Genomic DNA, 23,762 nt, shown 5'->3' with positions numbered 1-23,762 from the left:
GAATCAAAACTGGACTACGCAAATCGATCCCGGCGGCCATAGTCCTATGGGCGTTCCACAAAATGCCCACAACGGCCGGACTCACTTCCCGGCGGGTGATCAACTTCTTAAAAAGGCACTACAGGGTGGTGGACGACCCTCGGAAGACCGGCAAGTCTATCAGCTCCATACTGCGATGTGCTGTCGAATTCGGCCTCATTCAGAAGCGGGGAAACAGATACTTTTTGGCTACTAGAGGTCGTTAATCAGCTGTTTTTGAACCATGTTTCATTATTAGTGCAATGGTCTAATGTTCACGCTGTTATTTAGCGGGTCCAAGTTCAAATCGTCTACAGTTTTTCAAAAATTATGACAATAAGTTTAAGTAACTAAATAATAGTGAATGATTACCATTTTTCGTATTTTTCTTACTGTAAAAGAAGGTAAGGTCACGAGTACTAATATGTATACACTTTGAAACCATGTCACATTAACTTTTTTGACAAATTAAATCGTAAGTCTCATTAAATGTCAAATATGGTAGTGCGACAGGGTTCTAAAGTGGGTACATGACATTGCTCATGACTGTACCTACTTTAAGGTACATACGGAAATTGGACCACTATAGTTTTCCAATGGTAAAACAAGTTCAGCTGCTTGTCTTCCCGGGCCTGTCGTAAAATCCGACAAAGGGACTGTGGCCTTTATAGCTGTTCCCTTCTCACCATAAGGTTCATGAAAGAAAATGGATGGAACAACTTGCACACACTGCTGATACGAAGTCCTAAGTTTGTATCAGCAGTGTGTGCGAGTTGTTTACTTGTGCGGCTCTGCGCACCTCTGCGTTAGTGCGAAAGAGACAATGTATCATATCTCTTTCCTGCTGTCATTTAATCATGCTACAGTTTCGGGATTAATAAATGAATCTCAGCTGAGACTGCCCTCAAGATCATGCTCAAGTCTCTGTTTTTATATGAGAACTGTCACATTGACATGATCTTGAGAGCAGTCTCGAAGTTGAGATTAGTTAGCTGAGAGAGACCACCCTAAGAGCTTGTCCACAAAGGGCGAATTCGCCGCGAAACGATTCGCGCGAAATAATTCGCGCGTTAGTGAGATACTAGACAGCAATACATCGCGTACACAAGCATCGCGCGAATTCAAAATACGCGCGTAAATCGTGTGCACTACGCCAGACTCTCGACTCGCGCGTCCAGTTAACGCGCGAACTTTAGAGCGAGTGCACGTATCGAGGGCAATGGAGCGCCAAAATTTTCCCAAATGCTCGCGCGTTGGCACGTACCTTGTGGACGCAACGGTCGCGCGTGAAACGCGCGAGAGAATCGCGGCAAATTCGCCCTTTCTGGACAAGCTCTAAGTACGTATATATAATTATGTACTATATCTGGTATTGGAGTTTGGACTAGTGTCAGATATCCAATGGTATTCCTAACACTCGGAAGGATGAAGAGATGAGCAATAAAACGACGTTCTCAATAATAATATTTAATATTTCGCTTCACAAACTTGTATTTACATGATTGCTTACTTAAAATACATTGTTATATTACCAAACAACAATTCAAAAAACATAAATACTTTAACTGATGTACTTATACTGATTTTATGCTTTGTGGCATTAAAAAGCTACGCTCATGTCGCCTATATTGGTGGAATGCTTACTTAAGATTTACGACGACCAAGCAGAGGGAAGCTAATCGTCGATCCTTCGAACTTAACACCTCTGATGCAAGTTGATTCAAGTGACAAACATTTAACAGTGTGACAACAATATAGTATTTACAAAGTAATGAACACTGTAATATCAATAAACTTTGTGCAGTCAAGTATGGGGGATATTTATATAGGATTAAGGGAAATGCATAAATAGACGCCGTTATTTAAGTTAAATGTGTGTACATAGTACTTCAGGTGGATAGGCCTTATTAATAATTATTGATGCGACTTTCGAGACCATCTTACAAAGCGTAACTCTAATTAAGCAGTCGTATGGAGTTAGCACCACCTTGACTGCACCTACTAACAACTGGCTAATATGATATCTACGGGAGGACCCGAGTTACCCGAGGTCTAGGCTCGTGTCGGTCTAGAACAGGAGGTCGTCGTCGCCCTCATTGAGGAGGATGTTCGCGATCACGTCGCGAATATCCATGGAGCCCGCGGCGATCTTTGCCGCTTTGGCCTGCAATAGAAAAGCATTTACTTTTTTCTTCCGCTCCTCTCGACGCATCTGGAATCTGGCTGATACAGGCCCACTTTACACCAAAGCGAAGACCGTTAATAAACAACTAATATTCGTTATTTTCCGGATAGCGGAGTATAAGATCGGTAAATAACGAAATCCTACTGGTCGTTATCAGCACATCTCCACTTTGGCAGACAGTGTTCCTACGATGTTAGTCAAGGTACGCGTGCAATGCAACTCGCTGTATTGTTGTGTAGTATAATACTTTGGAAGCTTCAAGCCGTCTCCAACAACAGCAGGCTTGCATCCCACCGACCTCGGTGCGGTTACCCAGACGAACACAACACAATAAATGCTTTTCTATGGTGCGGGATGAGGTAGTGTTGCCGAACAACCGATAGCATTTAGTTTGTTAGTGTGGCGTCCAATACTGAAATAGATGTTTTCTTTCTTTTTAACATTCTTTTCTGCTATCGTTTGCTATGTACGGTCACGAGTACTAATATGTATACACTTTGAAACCATGTCACATTAACTTTTTTGACAAATTATACCGTAAGTCTCTTTAAATGTCAAATATGATAGTGCGACAGGGTTCTAAAGTGGCTACATGATATTGCTCATGACTGTATACTAACAGCGGCAACACTACAGATGGCGGGTTTATGTTTAGAATATGATGTCGTTGTCCTCCTGGTCGAGCAGGTTGCCGCCGCCGTCGCGCTGGTCCTGCGCCTCGCCCGCCGCCTTCAGCGCGGCCTTCCTCTGCAACGATAAGCGCAGCACACGTCAAACCCGCCAACCAAAATATGTATACTTCACTCAGTCTAAAAACCGACTTCGAAACATCATCGTCTCCTTAGCGTTATCTCTTTTTCACGGAGAAAAATAATACTAGCTACTAATCAACTTTCATAGTCATAGCGTGTTTTTTTTTTTAATACATGCAAAACTGATCATGGTAGATACTAAATTCTTGACCTTTACTAATCACATGCAAATCTAAATTCTAGTGTGCAAAGTCACTTGTAACCGAAAATATATTAGATACTAATCTTTCGTAACATAATCATATTTTATAAACATGCAAAAAAATCGTGGTACTAGATTCTAAACTTTAATATGCTACAAGAGCAGAGCAAGAAAGTAAAATAAATAAATGCATTATTTTTTTTAAATAAAATACTTAATATTTTGATTATATAATAGATACTACTATTACAATGTGAAAAACTTCAACATAACTATTTTTTTAAATTTTATTATTAATATTCATGCTCATGCTACAAAAATAAAGAGTAATAAATGGCGGCAAATAAATTCTTATTCATGGGCTGCATTTTATTGTTAGTTTCGTCTTTTTCTACGGTTTCTTTACTGTATACATATTTTTGTTGCTGATCGCTAATCTACAAGCAAGGGCCATGTTGTCACCAGATTTAAATTCTTCCCGACCACTACACTAATAAAGTTAATATTTCTTTAACACTTCCTTAAAGTAATTAGGAAACTGTTTTTATTTAAAATCAGTAAAACAATATAAGGTGGGCTTCGTGCCTCATAAATGGAAGGTATATAAAGCTATATAAAAAAACGTCGGTTATTTATTTATTCATATCCACTCAATAATTACGATATAATAGGTATGTGGTAACCATAGAAACAAAATATTATTCTGGTGAAAACCTGGAGCTTACACTATTTCTACAAGCTTGTGACAAATTGCTGGATTTTCTATGGGGTGTAAAATTTTAGTGTAAAAACAAAAGCAAGCACATATCAAAGCAAAATTTCCCCAAACACACAATTATCGACACTTTCAGCACAAAACCAAACTAAATTCATCCCAAATATTGTCAATAGGATCTTATAGCTAAGTGGGCAGTTTAGTTACTAAGTTTATATGTAATATCCCACCAACCAAGTATTACTGATTAAAAAAAACGTAGATATTTTAAAACTTTGTTAAAAGCCGTCACCTCTATAGCGTTTGAACTATATTGCCCACTTTAGGGTCTATTTATCAAGATAGCAAAGGTTGGGGCATATTTTAGTAGGTCGAAATTCTCGAAATAATACGCGACGCGCACGGCGCGATTGCTTTGCAGAACTTGCAGGAAATTATCTGACAGCTGTCTCGCTCTAATCAAGATATTTTAAAGAGGTATGAGTTAATATAGACTGTAAATGTCATTATCTGAACACTCACCGCTTCCGCCTTGTCTTTGATAATCTTCTTCTTGTCCTGGATCTTCTTCAGCCGGTAGAACTCCTCACGCTCAAGCTCGTCCAGCTCGGAGATGATGTATGCCAGCGTACGCTCCAATCTCGGGATGATTACTGCACAGTACAAGTTGTTATGACAATTCGTAGATATGGGAAATCTAGTTACAATGTAAATTGGGTAAATATGAATTAAGAATTCTTAGATTGGTGAATGGAAATAAACATCACATGATAACATATTTTCATATCAATGAAAAAATATCTCTTCTTGTGTATTATCTTTATTATTTTATTCGCACAATTGTGAAGAACATAAAAGCAATAATTGAGTTGAATATTACCGTGCTCAATAGCGTTGACACGCCTGTTGGTGATCTTGATGACCTCGTCAAGGGTCACGAAGGAGGTCTGGAGGGATGCCAACTCCACCAGCAGCTTGACTGCGCTCTGGAAGTTCTTCTTGAGCTTGGCCAACTGTTGGCCACCTCGCGCTAACCCGGCCAATTCGTATGTGTCCGAACCGTCTTGGTATGACTCGAAGATTGGCAGGGTCACACCTGGAAGATAGGACAATACAATAATCAATAATATTTTGTTATACCAAAAATCTTGCTGTCACTAATGCGAAAGTTTGTGAGACTCTTTCACATAAATCTACTGCGCACAGATTTTGATCCAACTTTGCAGTAATAATATAGCTTACACATCAGCCCTCGCCGCATGGCAACGCGCAAATTATATCGAGGGCTTCGACCAATAGCCGTACGACATCTATTGGTTGAAACCTTTGATATTTTATTCCGTGGTTGCGTGCATAGAGCCTATAATTGCGTGCATAGACTATAATTGTGTAGTTTCCTAGATCAAAGGTAAATTATGAAATTCTGATTACTAAATAAGGACAGATCTAAAGGTGCCAAAAATGATTTCCTTTATTTCCTTTAGAAAAATGTAATAAGTGAGTCATTTTGTCACGTTATTCTATGACATCACAGGTTGCTTTTTCATACAAATTCCATAGTAATATCGTGTTTTGACGTATTGTAAAAAGTAACTGATTTGACTAGTTGGAAACTACCCTATTTATAAAGATATACACGCAGACGAAGTCGCGGGCGCGAGTAAACTATGTATATAAGGTTGTGGCAGTTGGTAGCTTTATGTGACTATCTTTGTAGAAGGAACGAAGCTAAGTCATCCTTACCATAGTTACAATGTTAATCATAGGTAAATGTAGGTATAACATAAGCTATAACATTTCCAGTAAAATTTTAACATTACAAGTAAAATTTCTTTAACATATAATATTATTTATACTTCAACATAACAGAACTTCTATAATTTAAAGAAACAAACCAAAGGCAACAATATAAAAGCTTATTTAGTTATACAGAAAACATACACAAGTTCAATCCAATTATTATGTGAAGCTTCTAATTCATTCAAATCAGATTATCTAGAATAAATGAAGTAATAATTTGTTTGTAAATGCAAATTTATAAATAAACATTGCTGTATTTATGAAAAAAATGCATTAGGTATAATTTATTTTTAATAAAATTAAAGTTACACTACCATCTTGTAGTTTTGTTTTCTTAATTTATTCTATATTTACATGTTAGGTTGTTCTAGTACACAGGCCTCCTCCTTATTGCACCACATATAATTCTTATTGGAATACAAGTAAAATAATTACTAATGTTATATAATTTTGTATATTGTTCAGGAAAATCACTATTGTTTTTTTTATAGCGAAAACCATGTGTCTTGTTGAAAAATTTATACAAAAAAATGAATATGAACTACTTATAAATAATTATAAAATAAAACTCAAACTTAAACATGAAAATAAGTGAACTGTTATTTTTTCCCAGGATAACTAAAGTACTAAGACACCCAGGTTTCTCTAATTACAAATATACTAATAAAATAATAATTTTATTGAAAGCTAATAATATTAATATACCAAATAAATACGTATCATACCTGCAACATTGTCTTTTTTAGAGCGGATCTTGATCTGAGCCTTGGTAACGTTCTGTAGAACAACTTGGTTGAAGTCTCCAGTTGTGAACTTAGCTTCAGCCAGTGAGAATGCCGCCTCTTTCATCACTTCTCCCATCAGGGTTTTTGTCTGAAAATAATCATTTACTTATCCAATTCTTAACTTAAACTACATATTTGTCTCTGTAACCAAGGACATAAAAAATCATTTTTTTCAGAATATTTATTACATGGAGTTGCTATGAAATAGTATATATTATAACAGCTACAATTGGATATAAGAATAAGAATAAAATAAATTTATTGCCAGTAATAATTTACATTTGCTATATGAACTAGGTAATTATGAATATTGCGGATATCTAATTCAATATATTCTAAGATTTTATTATAATCAATATTGTCTCCAAGAATTGGATACATACAGATAAGTTTCATGGAGAGTATAGTAGGTACCAAATTATGAAAAATTTTCAATTTCATTACAATTTACATGAAGCATACGAAATAATACTGTTTAAAACTGTAGGAGTAGAAGAACCTTACCTCGATAATTTTACCCAGGATCATACGGAACCTGACTTGTAGGGCATCTGCCTTTTTCTTGAGGAGGCCATGGCCTTTCTGAGCTCCAGCCAGACGGCCCTTTATCAACATCTGGGCACTGGAACCCAAAATTCACCACCATTAATACACAAATATCTTAAATCCATAACAATTTTCGACGAAATTGAAGTATATTGCTAAGACAAACTTACCCCCGAGAAGGGAAAATCGCTAGCTTTTCCTTTCCAGACATATTGATTCAGGTAATATTTGCGTTTTATCCCTTTTCAGGACTTTTCACTCCCAAATCACCTGATGACAGAAGACAAGTGGATGATAAGTATTGTCTATGATTGGTCTTGTGATCAGTGCAGCGCGCAAGTGCGACCTAATTTACAAAGTTTATAAATTTAAAAATGCTTCGTTTATTTATTTTACAATACAGTAAATAAATTTATAAATGCGTCTTTAATTTTCAATGTATTAAAATGTATATTATTTATTTTTGTAATAAAACTTCTCTATTAGACTTATATGTAAGTAAACCTTTGTTTTCTAACTAAAAAAAAATCTTTGCTGTCAAATAATGTTTTTATTGCACGTTTACTGCACTACTGAAGTTTAATATAGAAGTAGATGATTTCTACCTGCTGAGGCTACCTGTAATAACACTATCTCATTCTAAATTTTAATATTATTCTTCAATAAAAGTAAAGTAGACTGTCTAGTAAACTCAAAGAAAACTAGATTTGCAGCTGTTGTTTGTTGTCGTTTTTCAGATATTTACTATAAAATGCGTTTATATTTTACAAAAATCGTTTTTTAAATAATTCATCTATATAAATATTTTATGTTGTTGATATTTGAAGTAGTATAAATTAATAATAATGAATGATAATCTATGCAGAATTTGTCTCTGCAATGGAGCTTCTATTCCAATTTTTGATACAATTCGAGACGAATTTAAAGATGTTAGCCGAAGTCTTAGCCTGTGTTTTTATGAAAAGGTATTAAATTATTTATTACCTTTGCTTGCAACGTGATTAAGTAATTTATCAATATCTAGGTTGTCTTGTACTTATTTAAATAAATTGTATTATTTATATTTGCTACAGATTGAGGATATCCCTGGGTATCCACGAAATATTTGTGAGACCTGCTATATGAGTGTAAATGACATAATAGCCTTTCAAAATAAGTTCAAACAAACCTGTGAACTTTTGAAGCAAACATGTTTAGGAAGTTCAAAAGCTATCAAACAAGAACATGAATATTTAGAATACATGGATTCACCGGGCGATGATGGTGATGGGGACCTTGGACTTATAAAATCCGAATATCAAATTTCTTTTAGTGATGCAAAACAATTTGAAGAACTTGTGAAACCTCTAATTAAAAAAGAACCAAGAACAAGAAAACAACCTGTTGTTGAACCTTCAACCAAGAAAAACAATAATAAAATCAGTAAGAAACTCAGGAATAAGAATTATAGTCATATGAATAAAACGGTCAAGAGAAAACTACTAAATAGCAGAATATCCTCATCTATACTTGAAGGTGAATTTGTTTTTACAGGAGAAAAGTGGTGGTAATAATTATTTATCTAATAATTCAATAAACATATCTAATCATTAAAATTTTTATGTAGGTATCTTAAGCTAATAAAGGATTTTAAATACCTACATGAATATTACTAAAATAAATTTATTTCTTTAGGTACCTAATTATCAACAGTGTCCGTTTTCTGTAATATTATAAATTTTCACAGCATCAGAACAGCAAATAAAACAAAAGCCAACCAAAACTCAACAGAAAAAAATGTTAAGGAGCCTAAAGTAGTGGCAAGATGTGAAGATAAAAGTGAGGGTATAAAGAAGACTCAAAAAGATATTACAGGTCCAGAACCAAGACTGTGTGAACTTTGTGGCAGCACTTTTACTACAGCTGAAAAGCTAAAAAGACATAAGGATGTCCATCACTCAGAAAAAACAAAAATGAAATGTCCCCAGTGTCCTAAATCACTTAGTGACAAATATGGTCTTCAAAGGCACATTAAAAGGTGTCATTTTGAGAAACCAAAGTTAATATGTGCTGATTGTGGAAAAGGATATGTATATAACCATGAGCTAAATCATCACTACAAAACAGCCCATCTTAAGCAGCGACGAAGGATTCCCTGCAAGCTATGTGACAGGAAATTTGCTGCTGCTAAATCTTTACTGGTGCATGAGAGAGCTGTCCATACAGGTATTACTGCTATAACTATTTGTTTATCAGCCATATTAAATACAGTGAGTATATAAACTTGTAACCTAACATGTCATTCAGTAAATAATTATTATAAATTACTACTGCAGATTATTTTAAAAATTACTTCTGCCTAGCTTAGGAGGCAATCCGGATGTTTATTTAAGTTCATTTAGATATATACAATTCAACCTTATATGGACCAATCTTCAATCTTTCAAGATGCCCTTTTAAACAGTCTCTATTAACTGTGACATTGATTTAAGTTTCTGGATTGATGTAGTTCTTTATTAGTTTCACAAAAAACATCATCAATACCTTTAGAACATCTTCATCAATACTTTTAAATACAAATGTTTCTAATGCATTATGGTTGATAGTTCCAATAAATATTTATTTTCAGGTTACTGCTTGCAAGTTTTGAAATACAATAAGTAATGTATTTCTTACAATTACAATTCTACTTTACTCAAGACTAAATCACTTGTATGAAATAAAGTCTCAGTTTTTAAAGTTTTGTTACTACTATCTTATTTTCTTTACAGGCGAGCGACCTGAAGTATGTTCTGTTTGCGGTGCTACATTTACCCACACTGACTACCTAAATGAGCACATGCGCCTTCACACCGGGGAGACGCCGTATAAATGTCCCGTGTGTGGCAGGGGGTATGCCCAGCGGTGCAACATGCGGAGCCACGTCAAATATAACCATAGAATATCCCAGCTTGATGAAGCTTTGCTCAAGACGATCAAACCCGGCATATTGAAACTAATGAAACCTTAGGCTAAAATTTTAAATATGACTTTGTTGTTTTACTACAGAATAAGAAAGAGTCCAGGATATTTAATAATGATAAGTTTAAATGTGTCATAGTTTAAATTTGTTTCGTTTTTGTTTTACCACGCCTATTTTGTAAAGAAATATTTATTTTTAATAGATCTTGCTTATCCACTGAAGTTGATTTACGTTAGTTAATACAAAATAGGCGTGTCGTCGTTAGAATATAATTCTTTAGTTGTGCTCAATAAAATTGTTTATTACTCTTGATGATTTATTTGTTTTACTAAAGCATGGATTCTTTCATTTGCCTTTTTGAATAGTGGCGCATATGTACTATCATTCATTCATTAGCTACCTACTGTCCATTGGGGCAGAGAACCAGTATCTATTACTATAGAGCAACACGGGCCTCCGGCGGCGCACCGGAGCACGTTGTTTATTTATACATCCAAGCTATACAAGAAGGAAGAAACATTATTGCTGAAATAGATAAGTAGTCAAAAAGTAGGTTTATTTCAGTTTATTTAAATCTCGTGTTTACTTGGCCCTTGGCCCTTTAGCCTAATTTATGGTATTCTCTTTGAGTTTGAGTGATGCCACAGAGTAGGTAACTGTGAGATATCATAGTGATGCATTGAAAAACGTCTGTCAGACAACGCCAAATTCTTCAGTGGATTTTAATGTGATTACAAAATTACGGTGCCACATTCAAGCAGTGTTAGCAATCACTGTGCTCAATATGAAACCGGAACGTTGGAGGAAAGTTCATTATATTAAAAATACCCTTTGTTCTACTTGCTTCAGTATCTATGGTGGTGCTTACCCAGCTATTACCTCGAAGGCTTCTAAAACTCACAGGAGCATCAAAAAGGGACCACAGAAGTTCATTCCAGCTGCTATTCTGTTGTGGGCTTTCCATAAAATAAATTGTAAGACTGGTGTCACATCACGGCGTGTGATTAACTTTTTAAAGAAACATTATAAATTAGCCGATGATCCTAAGAAAACGGGGAAGTCCATAGGCACTATGCTGCGATGCGCCGTCGAGTTCGGCTTACTAGAAAAACGCGGCAATAAATATTTGGCGAGGAACCATATTGTGGATATTTGGTGATTTAGGCAAACGTCTTTGGCAAGTTAACAGTGAATGTCGTCATGTAGCCGTCCCATGACTTTGGTTTTAGTGAGGTTTTTGTCTTAAGTGATTATTTTTATATGAATATCGTCTTGTATGTTTGAAAAAGTCATAAACTTCGTAATTGTTATATTTAATTGGATCCTTTTAAATTAAAGTCTTGATTAATACTTTTCATAATTAATTTTATTTTATGCTTCTTCTCCGTCTTAGTGATGCATGGGTGGAAACCTCATGTAAATGTAGTGATAATGGTGGCGAGGCATATCACTTCAATATCACTTCCATAATTCCTTTTGAATGATTTTTTTTTTTGTTTTGGTTTTCCCCGAAGGGTAAGGCAAAGGGAACTATGCCCATACAGCCATGTCTGACGTATTTTTTTTCTTGATGATTAATGAAATGATGAAAGGTGATGATGATGAAACCTAAGCCCCCACCCTCGGAGTAGACTCCTACTCCGAACCCCAAACGAATTAACCCAAAAGTCCGCATAAACTTTTGAGTTATGAAGCGGCTTCCCGGCACGAAGCGAAAATAGGCAGATACACTTTGTTTATTGAATACTCCAATATAATAACACTCGCGAATGTCTTCCGACTAACTTAATGCGATCATTAACCACAAAACATCACTTCGTATTAATTATTTAGATTACTCAATGAAGAAAGCAACTGTCCCGTTCCCGTTTCCCGCCGAAAAGCCTCCTTTTGAATGAGCGTGGCCTGGAAACAGGAAACGGAAATGGAAACTACAACAAAATTATTATTTTTTTGCTATTCTTGGCCTGGTTACAAAGACCTTTAGGCCATGTCTTCAGCAAGGTCTTTGCTTCAGCAACAAAATAAAATATTTCTTGCAATAGTTTACGTATCACGTCGAAAAGTTGAAAAGGGGAAAATAAAATAGTGCCGATTTAAGTTGGATTTAAGAAGAGAGAAAAAGAAAGTATCTCTCTATCCAAGACAATAACTAAATCACGTATTGCATAAAGCAAACATAAAGCATTACACTATACACAACAATTCGGCCAATAATCTAGTAACCGGAGCCGCAATAAATTAAAAAAATAACAATTATAAGAAAATCTTGACAGACGCTGTCACTGTCAACTACTGTCAAGTAAAGTCAAGTTACAAAATATTTGTGTCGACTCGCAACAACGCAAACGAAAAGCAAAGCGAATTAGCGATGGGTCGTTATCGGTTTTTGAGATAACGTAACGTAAGCGTTATGTGATTTCCAATAACTAGTTTCTTAACTAGTGATTTTTATAACTAGTTATTTTCACAACGTTCTGAAGCAAACGTGATAATTGTAACGTAAAATCGTTTGGTTAGGTAGCAGTATACTTGTCATTACGAATATTGTAAAACCAGTGATTTTGCGTGAGTAGTGAAAGTAGCCAAACATCGACGCTATGCCTTAAACATAAGAGTGAATTCGATTTAACTTTATGGCGTTGTGATTAAAAGAGTTATTGAAGACTGATGCCTATTTCGATCGTTTAAATGGCGTTATGAATATCACTAGTTTTTGTTGTAGTGGAAAACGAGTGATCACTGTTCGAGCTCGTAACTGCATATATAACCAGTTATGGTTAATAACGCCCATCGCTAAAGCGAATCACTTCACGAATAGCGATGGGTCGTTATCGGTTTTTGAGATAACGTAACGTAAGCGTTATGTGATTTCCAATAACTAGTTTCTTAACTAGTGATTTTTATAACTAGTTATTTTCACAACGTTCTGAAGCAAACGTGATAATTGTAACGTAAAATCGTTTGGTTAGGTAGCAGTATAACTTAATTCTTCTTCACGCACACGTATTGTAAAACCAGTGATTTTGCGTGAGTAGTGAAAGTAGCCAAACATCGACGCTATGCCTAAAACATAAGAGTGAATTCGATTTAACTTTATGGCGTTGTGATTAAAAGAGTTATTGAAGACTGATGCCTATTTCGATCGTTTAAATGGCGTTATGAATATCACTAGTTTTTGTTGTAGTGGAAAACGAGTGATCACTGTTCGAGCTCGTAACTGCATATATAACCAGTTATGGTTAATAACGCCCATCGCTATTCACGAAATAACAAACAAGACAAACTACAGCAGTATTGTTTAATTGAGTTTAAATTCTTGCTAGAAACTGAGTGCATTTCACTGGCAACATGTCATTACGTACTAAAGTACATATAGCGATAAGTGCAATTGGTGCACTGTTAGGACTTTCGGCGTTTATATGTTTTTGCATTGTTTATGCGAATGTTGAAGCAGGAATGTGGGCGTTGATGTCCGGTAAGTCCTTCTCAAGGTTAAATTCTTCAGCAATGACCTAGAATTTCTTGATAGAAAGCCACAAAAAATAAAAATGCAAATGGAAAAAAAAAACAATAAAGGGAATAAAACAATAATAATTAAGAAAGATTTTTATCTACTTGATATCAAAGTAACAGAACTATTTGTTCAAAAATACTTGTGAAATTCTTGACCTTTAGTGATACTCTGTGAAACCCAGTTTTTTTTGGCAGGAATTCATGCTTCATTGGCTTTGATGCTGCATTGCCACTACCTGAAGGAGTCTCTGCATGTAAACTTCTCGCGGAAGGCTCTACAGTACATCGGCGACTTTGGAATTGTTGGCTTTGTCTCCGGTCTGGCTTTGACACTCTTTTATTTGTTCCTCGAGATCTACTACAAGGCTTGTAAGTGTTTAGTGCTTATGTATTGAATTGAGTCTTTATATCAATATACTTTTTATATGTAGGTACTAAAATAACAAACAATCAACTTCAACTGTTACACCTTTTTTATGTTTAGGGCTAATGTTAATTGATTATGTCTTTAAAACTAAAGTTATATAGTTCATCATAATACTTCTTAAAAGTTGGTTGCCAGTTTTTTTCTGAATATGTGTCTCTAAATGGAGTGGCTGTTTGGGCCTGAGTATCAAGCAGTATTCACTTACTATTTTTTTTCCAGTTTTCTAAACACTGTGGGTACCCATATTAACTATAAATATTATTTCAATGTAGTTATCACTGACTTTACTTTAATTGGGCACAATGCCACATAACTTTGAAACAAAATAAAGTCATGCTTTCTGATAAGCCATATGTATAATATTGTTTACATAACTTTCATTAGCTACTTCAATAATAACAATTAGCTACTTTTTTATTACATATTACAAACATAAGCTGTAAAATACTCAGTAGCTTTGAAGAAATAGAGATGAGAAATTGGTACATTTTGTATAAATTGGTTTGTTATCAACCCCCTTCGGTTGATGGAGGGGAGGCCTGTGCTCAGCAGTGGGACGTGTATAGGCTGTTTATGTTGTTGGTTTGTTATAAAATTAATCGGAACCCTTGGCGGCTCAATAATAACCCTGACGCCAAAGTTGATGAGGTGGTATTCCACCTCACATCCCACACAATAAACAGAAGAAGATTCGGGAGCTGAAAATATAAGTCATGTTTCGTCATTCACTCCAGATTTGTAATCATTTTATTGGAGTCAGCTATTAACGACATCTGTTAGATTTTTTGGTTACTAAGTTATATTTTCAAATATAGACCTCTGGTTCTTTTTTTTTCTTTTTTTAATCTATTTTTTTCGAGGCTTGAGCCACCATTACAGCACTTCACCACGCTGTTCAGGGATTGTTATTCCTAAGAGACACAGTCGGTTCTTAAAATATGCACTAGATGGTGCTTGTCCATGAATAATAAAAAACTCTGTGTAGGCAGCAGGTGGTAGGCAGTGTAATAATATACCTACTTATCACCAGCTATGTTTAAGAACACAACTCAACACTCTACAATAATATATTCATAAACTTATATTTATTTTATACGTAAGTTATATTTATCAAATAACTAAACACATAATTTTATTTCCAGCGGTGCTGCCGATCCAAACGAGCATCATCATCAGGCTGGTGTGGTCATTCATGATGATGAAATGGGGCTTCCTCCTGTACTCCACAACCAGGACTTACCTCCGCACATACAATGACCATCAGCTCTTCTCTGAAAACCCCAACATTGAGGAGACGTAATTTATTTGATTATATTTATTCTTTAATTATAATTGTGCAAATTGGATGACAGCGACAGTGCGAGCGGCGTGCGCAAGTGGGCCTGATTCCTGCAGAGTTATACCACACTCCAGATATTTCATTTAAAAAAAAAAAACCTCGTTTTACACAGATACAAAAATTACGTTATTGTACACGCGCATCTGTGTATCTGTCTTTGGACGTCCATACGATTGAAGACTGAAGTGACACCGAGGGGGGGGGATACCTAATTCAGCCGCGGGTGGGGTTCGTACGTAGTGTTCCTTATACTATGGTCATGCCGGCATTTACTTAACTTCCATAAAGGAAAGGGATGGATGATTGATAGGCGTTTACTGGAATCATTGTATTGGAATCATCACCATTGCTGCTTTGAAGGATATTTTAATATCCCCCCCCCCCCTCCCCCTTGATTGATTGAGAGGAACATTGGCACGTATATAGGCTATTTATGTTATGTTTAATACTCCCCGCTCGCCGCCGCCGCTGGCATCCAGTGTAGAGGTAAGATAAGCGGTTTTGTTCATTGTTGTATTTTGGCTGAGTTATTTAAAAAGACCCTAACCCTATCTGCTGTGTTTTGCTGAGTGCTGATGCTGTGTTTTTATGTAAGTGCTATCTCTTCATCGTTAATACCCAAGGCATCCAGTCAAACTCGGAAACTATCTCCACTCTTAATCATATTTTTTTTTAAACATAGGTACCTGCCAAATTCTTTTTTCTCATCCGCATAAAACACAAGCGTTCTTACTACCTTTTTTTGCTATGGTACATTTTTTCTAGGCATTTTCTTACGCAGGTTTAGGAAACTGCAACAAGTGGAAATAGATAGGTGGATAGACAGACAGAGTGGACAGATGGTCCTTCAAAAAAGTAGTTTTTTGTGATTCCAGGTAACCTTTCCCTAACCCTTTTTCCCTGTTCGGGCGCCCGGGCTTTTTCCACTTTGAGGTCTCGGACCACCTAAATGCCAGCAACTGCAACCAGTAACCTGCAACCAGTATCCTGCAACCAGTATCCTGCAACCAGTATCCTGCAACCAGTATCCTGCAACCAGTGGCGGCCCTAGGTATTTACGCCACTGGTTGCAGGGTATCCTGCAACCAGTATCCTGCAACCAGTATCCTGCAACCAGTGGCGTAAATACCTAGGGCCGCCACTGGTTGCAGTATTGCGTGCCCTATATCAAATCAATTCTCTCTCTCTCTCTCTCTCTCTCTCTGTCTCTCTATTTGGCATTTATTATTCCCATCTGATGGTGGGGTCTGCCTTCTTCGTACTTCTCTTCCACTTCGCTCTATCAGACGTGTCGTTCTCGGAGACATTGCACATGCACAGGTCCTTTTTGAACACACCCGCCCATCTTGTTTTTGGTCGTCCTCTTGGTCTAGGCCCTCGTATGTTTAGATTGGCTGTAACATTACCCACATAATCTGGAGGTCTTCTTTTTACGTGACCAAACCAACGAAGCCTGCTCTCTTGTAGCCTATACCAAATCAAATACGATTTATTGAAAAGAACTTAATTTTAACAATCAGACATAACACATGGATACAGTACAACTTGGGCGGCCAATTACCAGGAAACAAACATTTCCTAGACTTGGATACCATACCATATTACCAACAGCATTCACCAACTGCACGTTACATCGTTAAATATTATAATGGCCATAAAAGATTCGATAGCATTTACTATTCAGCTAAGTAGCGTTCAAAGAATATTACTTTTTTATCAATGAAATATTCGTTTATTCGAAATGGCAAATTCTTGTAAAGCCTACCTAAAAGCATACGATCCAGGTACTTAAGTTGGCCAAGTGCTTTTATATCCGTGATCAGCGGTTTTATGGGATCAGATGGTTAATCTTTGAGATAAATTACGATCTTGTTTGATTCAATTACATAGAACACGTTTAGTACCTTCTTCCTTGTCTTCCCGGGCACATTTTAAAATCCAACTGAGGGATGTCCTTTCAAACATGGTGGACAATTGTTATGGGCGATAGGCTGATGATGACATGCAAAAATAGGTAGTATCCTAGGTCAAAGATAAATAATGAAAGATTACTAAATTCAGACATCATCATCTTCTGCCTAGCATTATCCCGTTTTTCACTGGGTCCGCTTACCTAACCTGAAAATATGACAGGTCCGGCTATATAATGAAGCGACTGCCTCTCTGATCTTCCAACCCGCGAATGGAAAACCAGCCCAATGCCGGTTAGGTCACATACCTCCGAAAAATGCATTTTTCGGGAATGTGCGTTTCCTCACGATGTTTTCCTTCGCTGCTGAGCACATGATAATCATTTATGATCCAAACATGTATTCGAAAACAAATTCGACAATCATTGGTTTAAGCCTGTGCTGGATTCGAACCTGCGACCCCAGAGTTAGAGGCAAGGTTACTAAATAAAGACAGATCTAACTAAAACTGATGATAAATTTTCTTTTTTCTATTTAACTTGTTTATGAAATTTTAATCAACAAAATCGCAATTAGTCAGACATTTTATAGATAGATAAAATACTTTATTGAGAATGGACACAAAATTCAGAAATTAATAAGGACATCACCGACATTTTGTCACGTTTTTCTATGACGTCAGAGTGCGCTTTTTCATCCAAATTCCGTGTTTTGACGTTTAGTAAAAAGTGATTTGACTAGTTGGTAACTAGCCTAATGCCAACAGTGATGAAATCGCTTACGTTTCCTAATATTACGTTTATGTTTTATTTTTATTTAATTAAAGTCCTTGGCTTGCGACTTAAGCTTATAAAAAGTTTTCTCAAGCTTAATAAGAGTCGTAAAACATAAAAGGGGACTCTACAATAAGATGCAACAACCATTTAAAAAGAAGACGGAGAATTTGAAAAACAAATAACGTTTATGAATTATAAGATTTATAACTTAACCTCTCATATGCCGAGATACCAGACACAATAGATTTTACATTGTGTCTGGTCGAGATCCGCGTTCCGGCGTTTAAGGGGTTAATAAGTAGGTAACGTAAATATATCAATTTAAATATTTGTAAACTTGGAAACTGTTAAATGGTAGTAAATTTCTGTGGTAGAATTTTTAGTTTAGAATATTGGGCAAGAAACTCTACAGTGTATTGTACCATGAATAAGGTCCTTTATGGTAAGATTTTCTGTAGGCTCTGTACGATTCTTATTCATGTGATACCAGTAATATAATCTAAAAACTTTGTGACTGAATAATATTAGGCATCAAGACAATTTCCATTAGTTTTTATCATCAATAAACATTTTATGAGGTTTTAATTGATATAATGGCTGTCTTCTCTCTTTAATGAACTGTTCAGAATATTTTATGGTCTACGTATTATAAATTATCATATTTATGATGAAAATTATAGTACGTAATGGATCATTTAATTACAGGGACGTTATATTTCTAAAGTTAAGTTTAATTAGTTTATTCTGTGTTTATACTTTATTACATTTTCGAAATATCCAAATAAATAATGAATTTATTGTTACACTAACTATACAGCGCAGTGTAGTGATAGTGAAAATTTGTTGTGAAATAATAATCATTAATATTAAGACTAGTACATTCAGATTAGTCAAATATTTATGTTAAGTAAGTATTCAATTAATATTTATAATTATATACCTTATGTACCTTACGATAAAATAAATACCTTATGTTTTGTAAAAAAACTTATATTGTCATTTAAATATCTAATACCCTTACAAAACTCAAACCTCATAGGTATAATTAGAAAACTGACAGACTTCAGAAACTTTTTGTATGTGTAGATTACCAATCGTCTTCCATTACCACAGACTCGGTGAGCTTAAGTAATCGCTCGATGTCTACAACAACTCCGTGTTTCATGTCCTACATGGAACTTTATCCTGTACTTATCAAAATTGTGGTTTAGCTCAAAAAGTAGCTCGTTAAATCCCTGCAGCATAGTATCTGGAGCTCATCTCGCGTCCCGTTAACATACCGCGGGCAGGTGGTCCGCGGCGCTAGGCCTCCGCAGTACATAGATGAGCGCGCGCGACGCCCGACGCGCGCATCCGCCGCGTTCCAACTACGAATTACGCGCGAAAAAACAACATTCATGACTTAAAAAATAAAAATCGTGCACTGATGACGCTTTATACAGCCACTAAATAAAAGTGCCGTGGATGTAGACGCAAAGGATTCCTCAATAATAACTTAAGTGGTAAGTAAAACAGGATTGTTAGAACGCTAACTTATTGCTCTGCAACATAACATGTTTACTATTTTAGTTCTTCGAAGAATGCTTACAATTATTCATGCGGATGCTAATTTTTCCCTAATTAAAGGTAATCTCTGGCGAGCTTCAATATGAACTCTGACAATCCGCAAGTTTTAATTTTAAAACAGCAATATTTTTCGATTTTACTTCAACAGATTTTATTTATACAATATAAGTATATTAAAATAAAGTATAAGGGAAGACAGATTCTTAACTGCTTGTTAATTACATAAATAAGTAGGCACATTAAAAAATATTTCTGTCATTAACGGCGGAAACGCCATTGTATTTTGGCCACTCGTAATTTCCGCGTCGTTCTTTTCTTACCGCCATTTTTTCACGCAACTACTTGCCTGTAAAGAAAATTAATAAATATAGTTGATTTTCTATTATTTGGTAATTATTTAATTTACCTACATGTATGTATCTCTATCCATGTACCTACTTATACGGAAGTAAAGAAACCTTTTGTAAAGAAAAGTAACATGAGAATAACTCTAGTAACTTTCATAATAATTACTAAGGCGATAATTAAACACGTAGGTATCTAAATACTGTACTGATGCTTTAATAAAAAATGAAATATCTCAGAAGCAGTCTTTCAAATTGATAGTTGTTTATTTTCGAATGTATCGAATTGAATAGGCTGAATGGAAGTGCTGCGGGGCAAAAAATTGCAACAATAAAAACAAAACCATGCAAAAATATGTTTTTGTAGCAAGCGAAAGTTATGTAGTAATCAATCGGTGAGTATTTTTGCACATTAACAATGGTTTCCAACAATAACGAATCTTTCCATTTCTCAGTTACGCTTCACAGCGTTGTGGAGAATAAAAACGTTACATTTTTTTTTTGAAAGATAGCCAGTGGGAGAAATTTTGCCAAATGGGTTTTTGCTACGGAACAGGAAAGTTAAATCATATAACCACTGATTTGTTAATATTAATATTATAAAACAACAATATAGACTTACTCAACTGGGCCCAGTAGCCGCGTGCGTCCACTTCGTCCCTAAACATACTTATTTATTATTTAGTTCAAGTAAGTAAATGGTAAAATGGCAAAATTTTACTTAAGTAAGGTTATTTACGGAAGTGTATTTCAAATGAAAAACCCAACTCACAAAAATACATCCAAAATCTCGTTACTAATTTCAAAAGGATCAAGATTGGTAGTTACCTACTTAGTTTTCAAAATTCCATAAAAAAACGCAAATAATCCCACCCGTATCCAATGTCGCAGGAGCTGTAGCAATGGGAGGTAGAAATAGCGTCGCGTGTAGCTATTCCTCCGATTAGCTCGAGCAATAGCCATGGCTAATTAGCCTGGGCAAGTGGCCACAGCAAGATCTTGCCACTTTTTTGCTACCGGATCCTGAACGTTTTAGAATTAGAATACAATTCTATGGAAATTGAAGGTTTTTGAACTCCACGTAGGTATCTACTTAAGTAGTCACTTACAAATCGATACTTACACGGTTTTTTTTTACATTATTATACATCAATGGTTGCAGGTAATTTTATTTGTGTTGCTGTTTTACCCCCCCTCCCCCCCGTAAATTTTTGTACCCCTCAGGGCTTCCCATTTGTCCGGCTAATGGGAAATACCTACACTAAGCCACGTCAAAAAATTTACTACTTATACAATGCAATAGATATAGGGCTACCTACTTACTGACTCAACTAACATTATGTGTGACTGTAGTTCACAGTCGCTAAACTCCGCCTATAATATTTTATGCAAGGAGATAATATCAAATGTGTATACACAAGTCCAACAATGCAACAAATCTTGAGAAATCCCTTCGTTCGCCGCCCTAAGGGACAGCACAGCGATATACACATTGGATATGCGGCGAATGTTAATACATATAATACCATTCCTGTTTTGCCTCAAGTCACACTTCCTTTATAAAGTAGACCGTAGAACACAAAGATAAGGATCTTACTGGTCTACTTGTGAGATGAGAAGGTATTTTTAAGCTATAGACAAAGAAAGCCTAGAGTTACGTACATTGACCAAATTGGAGATGTCCTTAGAGAAGGTTTAGTACGATCTAGGTACTCTAAACCGGCGTGTGTGTATGAAATGTAGAGAACGGACACTCCGCCCCCGCACCAATTGCTACAGCTAGGCTATTTGACATTTGCTGAGCTAAAGCCGAATTATAGATTATTATGTAAATTAATTACTCCTAAGTAATTTATGTTTTGCCGAATAAATATTTTTTCTTTTCTTCTTTATTATATATTTATGGCTAGATTCACACCCCCTTTATTTCACAAATCTGAAGGGAACATGGGACCTGAAGTTCTTGTCAAGCCGAGACGAGGTTGTTAACCATTACAACACCAGCCGGGTCTGCATGACAACCGCGCCGCGCGCGGCGCTAATTATATTGAGCACTTCGACCAATAAACGATACGAATGCTACGAGTATCTACCTAGTTATTGGTCGAAGGCATCGATATAATTCGCGCCGCGTTCAGCGCGGTTGCCATGCAGAGCCTACAGGTTCCCATCCTGTCCATGCCAAATTTTCGATCTATACCTACGGTAGTATTATTCCTTATTCTATGCCTACGGTTACGTACAACATTGATATAATAATTACCAGCCGACATTAATTTCCTTCCTCTACGTCAATAGTTAGTGTATGAATAAAATAAAACAAAATCAACACGCAGTGGAGTTTCTACTAAACGAAATTCAATCAAACATTACCAAGTAGGTTACACAAACTGTACGCAACATATTTGATCGCCAATTAAATCGATTACCTACCTAAATTAATTACTTATTAGGTATGCACTTCTAGTGGAAGTACCTAGGTGTTGTATGAGTTTTTATTTTCATTGCATAAGTATCAGTTTTTTTTAAATATACCATTCCACTTGATATCAACTCAGAATCATGGTCTGAATCATCCCTCAAAGTTTTCGTTACGATGTCACTAACACCCTGTATAATAAAGTGCGTCGTGAACGGCGTTCCGTTCCGACAGAGAAGGTTATGGTTGGTCGTTTATTAGGTATTCAACCCACAGCGGAACAGGAAACCGAATAATCACTCTAATGGCTGTTCTTTATAGCACTTCTTTATCTTCACGCTGCAGTTCTTGCAGTGTAGGCAGCGATTAGCCAATGAAATGACCAGACGCTAACGACAGTGTCTCGACAAACTTCTTTATCGTTTCTGCTCTTAGATCTACATTGGTGCCCATTCACGCGGACACAAAATTAACCTAATTTTAGTTTGAATTTAGCTTCTTTAATTAATGTCGTCCTTTACTCACAATAAGTGCATGAAAGAGATTTATTTATTTATTTAGAGATAGAGACAAATCAAGTTAAAATGAAGTTGTTTGGTGTTTTCCAGAATGAGGATTACCTATTATCTACTTCGCATTCGAACTTCAAAGAATACCGAGTTAACATTGGTACTTCTTTTTTTATAAGTACCTTTTATGGAAAACAAGTGAGTTCTCAGCTACATATTCGGTAAATATTGACCTAAAATTAATTACGTTATTAGGGTTATTATTAGGGTTTAAACTGCGATGATACATCGGAGTTCTAGGCTCAAACTACAAATTTTCTTGTATGTTTTTTTTACTCGGTTTTTCTGTTGTTACAGAGCGACATAGGTGGTAGTAGCTAAGCTCTTTATATAAAGAATTATAAACATATTTTTTTTCTATTGAAAGGCTTGATGGTATGAATATATTATGTAGAATTAGAAGGAATACTTACATGTAACCGGTCTAACAAGTCGTCGCGTTTGATGCAAGTTTGCACAACTCACTGCACCTTGACTTTGGATGTGACTTAGGAATAGAATGCAATTATGTAAGATCCTTTAATGGAGAAGCGGAATATGCTAATATGATTATGGTAATAGACACCTGAGAAAACAAAACTGTATAGCAAATAGGTTGGCATACCTAGTTAAAAACAGTTCAATAGTTTAAGTGTCAGCGGATCCGGTGATAAACGGGATAACGCTTATGATGATAGTGATTGAGTTTAAATCGTTTATAAAAGTCCCACTGTTGAGCACAGGGGCTTAAAAAGGCCACATTAAAGCAATTCATCTAAAGAAGCAATATTGCAATTTGACATTTGCGCGTACAAAAGTAAGTGCGCAATGCACACAAATGTTAAATAGCAATATTAGTTTAGACCTAGGGGTATGGAGCATATTCCTCACGCTATTCCAATACCGGTTAGTGAAGGTGATCGACGCCAGTTGGTGTTCAAAATGACAGGAAAATAAAACTTAAGAATAAGTA

At 35.8% G+C, this 23,762-nt stretch overlaps 4 protein-coding genes across 6 annotated transcripts in view; 3 read left to right on the top strand and 1 right to left on the bottom strand.

The window, feature by feature from the left end:
- Positions 1–1,469: 1,469 nt before the first annotated feature.
- LOC126373363 (V-type proton ATPase subunit D) lies at positions 1,470–7,332 on the bottom strand. 3 transcript variants are annotated; one of them, XM_050019513.1, is made up of 7 exons: positions 7,174–7,332; positions 6,962–7,079; positions 6,398–6,545; positions 4,753–4,968; positions 4,395–4,525; positions 2,824–2,950; positions 1,470–2,182 (listed from the first exon to the last, which is right to left on the bottom strand). In XM_050019513.1, the coding sequence occupies exons 1-6, from the start codon at positions 7,212–7,214 to the stop codon at positions 2,855–2,857; spliced, it is 750 nt and encodes a 249-aa protein (XP_049875470.1). In that variant the 5' UTR covers positions 7,215–7,332; the 3' UTR covers positions 1,470–2,182; positions 2,824–2,854. The 3 variants fall into 3 exon arrangements, with proteins under 3 accessions (XP_049875470.1, XP_049875468.1, XP_049875469.1); XM_050019511.1 differs by having other exon boundaries at positions 1,470–2,950; XM_050019512.1 differs by lacking the exon at positions 2,824–2,950.
- A 352-nt stretch (positions 7,333–7,684) lies between these two features.
- On the top strand, positions 7,685–10,259 carry LOC126373328 (zinc finger protein 813-like). Its single transcript, XM_050019457.1, has 4 exons — positions 7,685–7,968; positions 8,077–8,549; positions 8,730–9,208; positions 9,754–10,259. Exons 1-4 carry the CDS (start codon positions 7,849–7,851, stop codon positions 9,990–9,992), a joined length of 1,311 nt encoding a protein of 436 aa, XP_049875414.1. The 5' UTR covers positions 7,685–7,848; the 3' UTR covers positions 9,993–10,259.
- Positions 10,260–12,818: 2,559 nt separating this feature from the next.
- Positions 12,819–15,283, top strand: LOC126373392 (heme transporter hrg1-B-like). Its single transcript, XM_050019560.1, has 3 exons — positions 12,819–13,422; positions 13,656–13,829; positions 15,030–15,283. Exons 1-3 carry the CDS (start codon positions 13,296–13,298, stop codon positions 15,185–15,187), a joined length of 459 nt encoding a protein of 152 aa, XP_049875517.1. The 5' UTR covers positions 12,819–13,295; the 3' UTR covers positions 15,188–15,283.
- A 1,085-nt stretch (positions 15,284–16,368) lies between these two features.
- LOC126373319 (uncharacterized) overlaps positions 16,369–23,762 on the top strand; it is a 51,194-nt gene continuing 43,800 nt past the window's right edge. Inside the window, exon 1 of the mRNA XM_050019436.1 lies at positions 16,369–19,414. The gene's annotated coding sequence lies outside the window, so the exon portion shown is untranslated. The remainder of the gene's footprint in view (positions 19,415–23,762) is intronic.

This window comes from Pectinophora gossypiella, chromosome 15 (assembly GCF_024362695.1).
Source record: "Pectinophora gossypiella chromosome 15, ilPecGoss1.1, whole genome shotgun sequence".
Lineage (NCBI taxonomy): Eukaryota > Metazoa > Arthropoda > Insecta > Lepidoptera > Gelechiidae > Pectinophora > Pectinophora gossypiella.
The sequence above is the reverse complement of the archived record's forward strand: the minus strand, read 5'-3'. Positions and strand labels throughout refer to the sequence as shown.

Coding starts and splice junctions, on each gene's coding strand:
- LOC126373363 (XM_050019511.1), bottom strand. CDS start 7,214: ATGTCTGGAAAGGAAAAGCTAGCGATTTTCCCTTCTCGGGG. Junction 7,080..7,173: donor GCGATTTTCCCTTCTCGGGG/GTAAGTTTGTCT, acceptor TTTGGGTTCCAG/TGCCCAGATGTTGATAAAGG. Junction 4,969..6,397: donor TAAAAAAGACAATGTTGCAG/GTATGATACGTA, acceptor CCTATCTTCCAG/GTGTGACCCTGCCAATCTTC.
- LOC126373328 (XM_050019457.1), top strand. CDS start 7,849: ATGAATGATAATCTATGCAGAATTTGTCTCTGCAATGGAGCTTCTATT. Junction 7,969..8,076: donor GCCTGTGTTTTTATGAAAAG/GTATTAAATTAT, acceptor TATTTGCTACAG/ATTGAGGATATCCCTGGGTA. Junction 8,550..8,729: donor TTTACAGGAGAAAAGTGGTG/GTAATAATTATT, acceptor AAATTTTCACAG/CATCAGAACAGCAAATAAAA.
- LOC126373392 (XM_050019560.1), top strand. CDS start 13,296: ATGTCATTACGTACTAAAGTACATATAGCGATAAGTGCAATTGGTGCA. Junction 13,423..13,655: donor AATGTGGGCGTTGATGTCCG/GTAAGTCCTTCT, acceptor TTTTTTTGGCAG/GAATTCATGCTTCATTGGCT. Junction 13,830..15,029: donor CGAGATCTACTACAAGGCTT/GTAAGTGTTTAG, acceptor TTTTATTTCCAG/CGGTGCTGCCGATCCAAACG.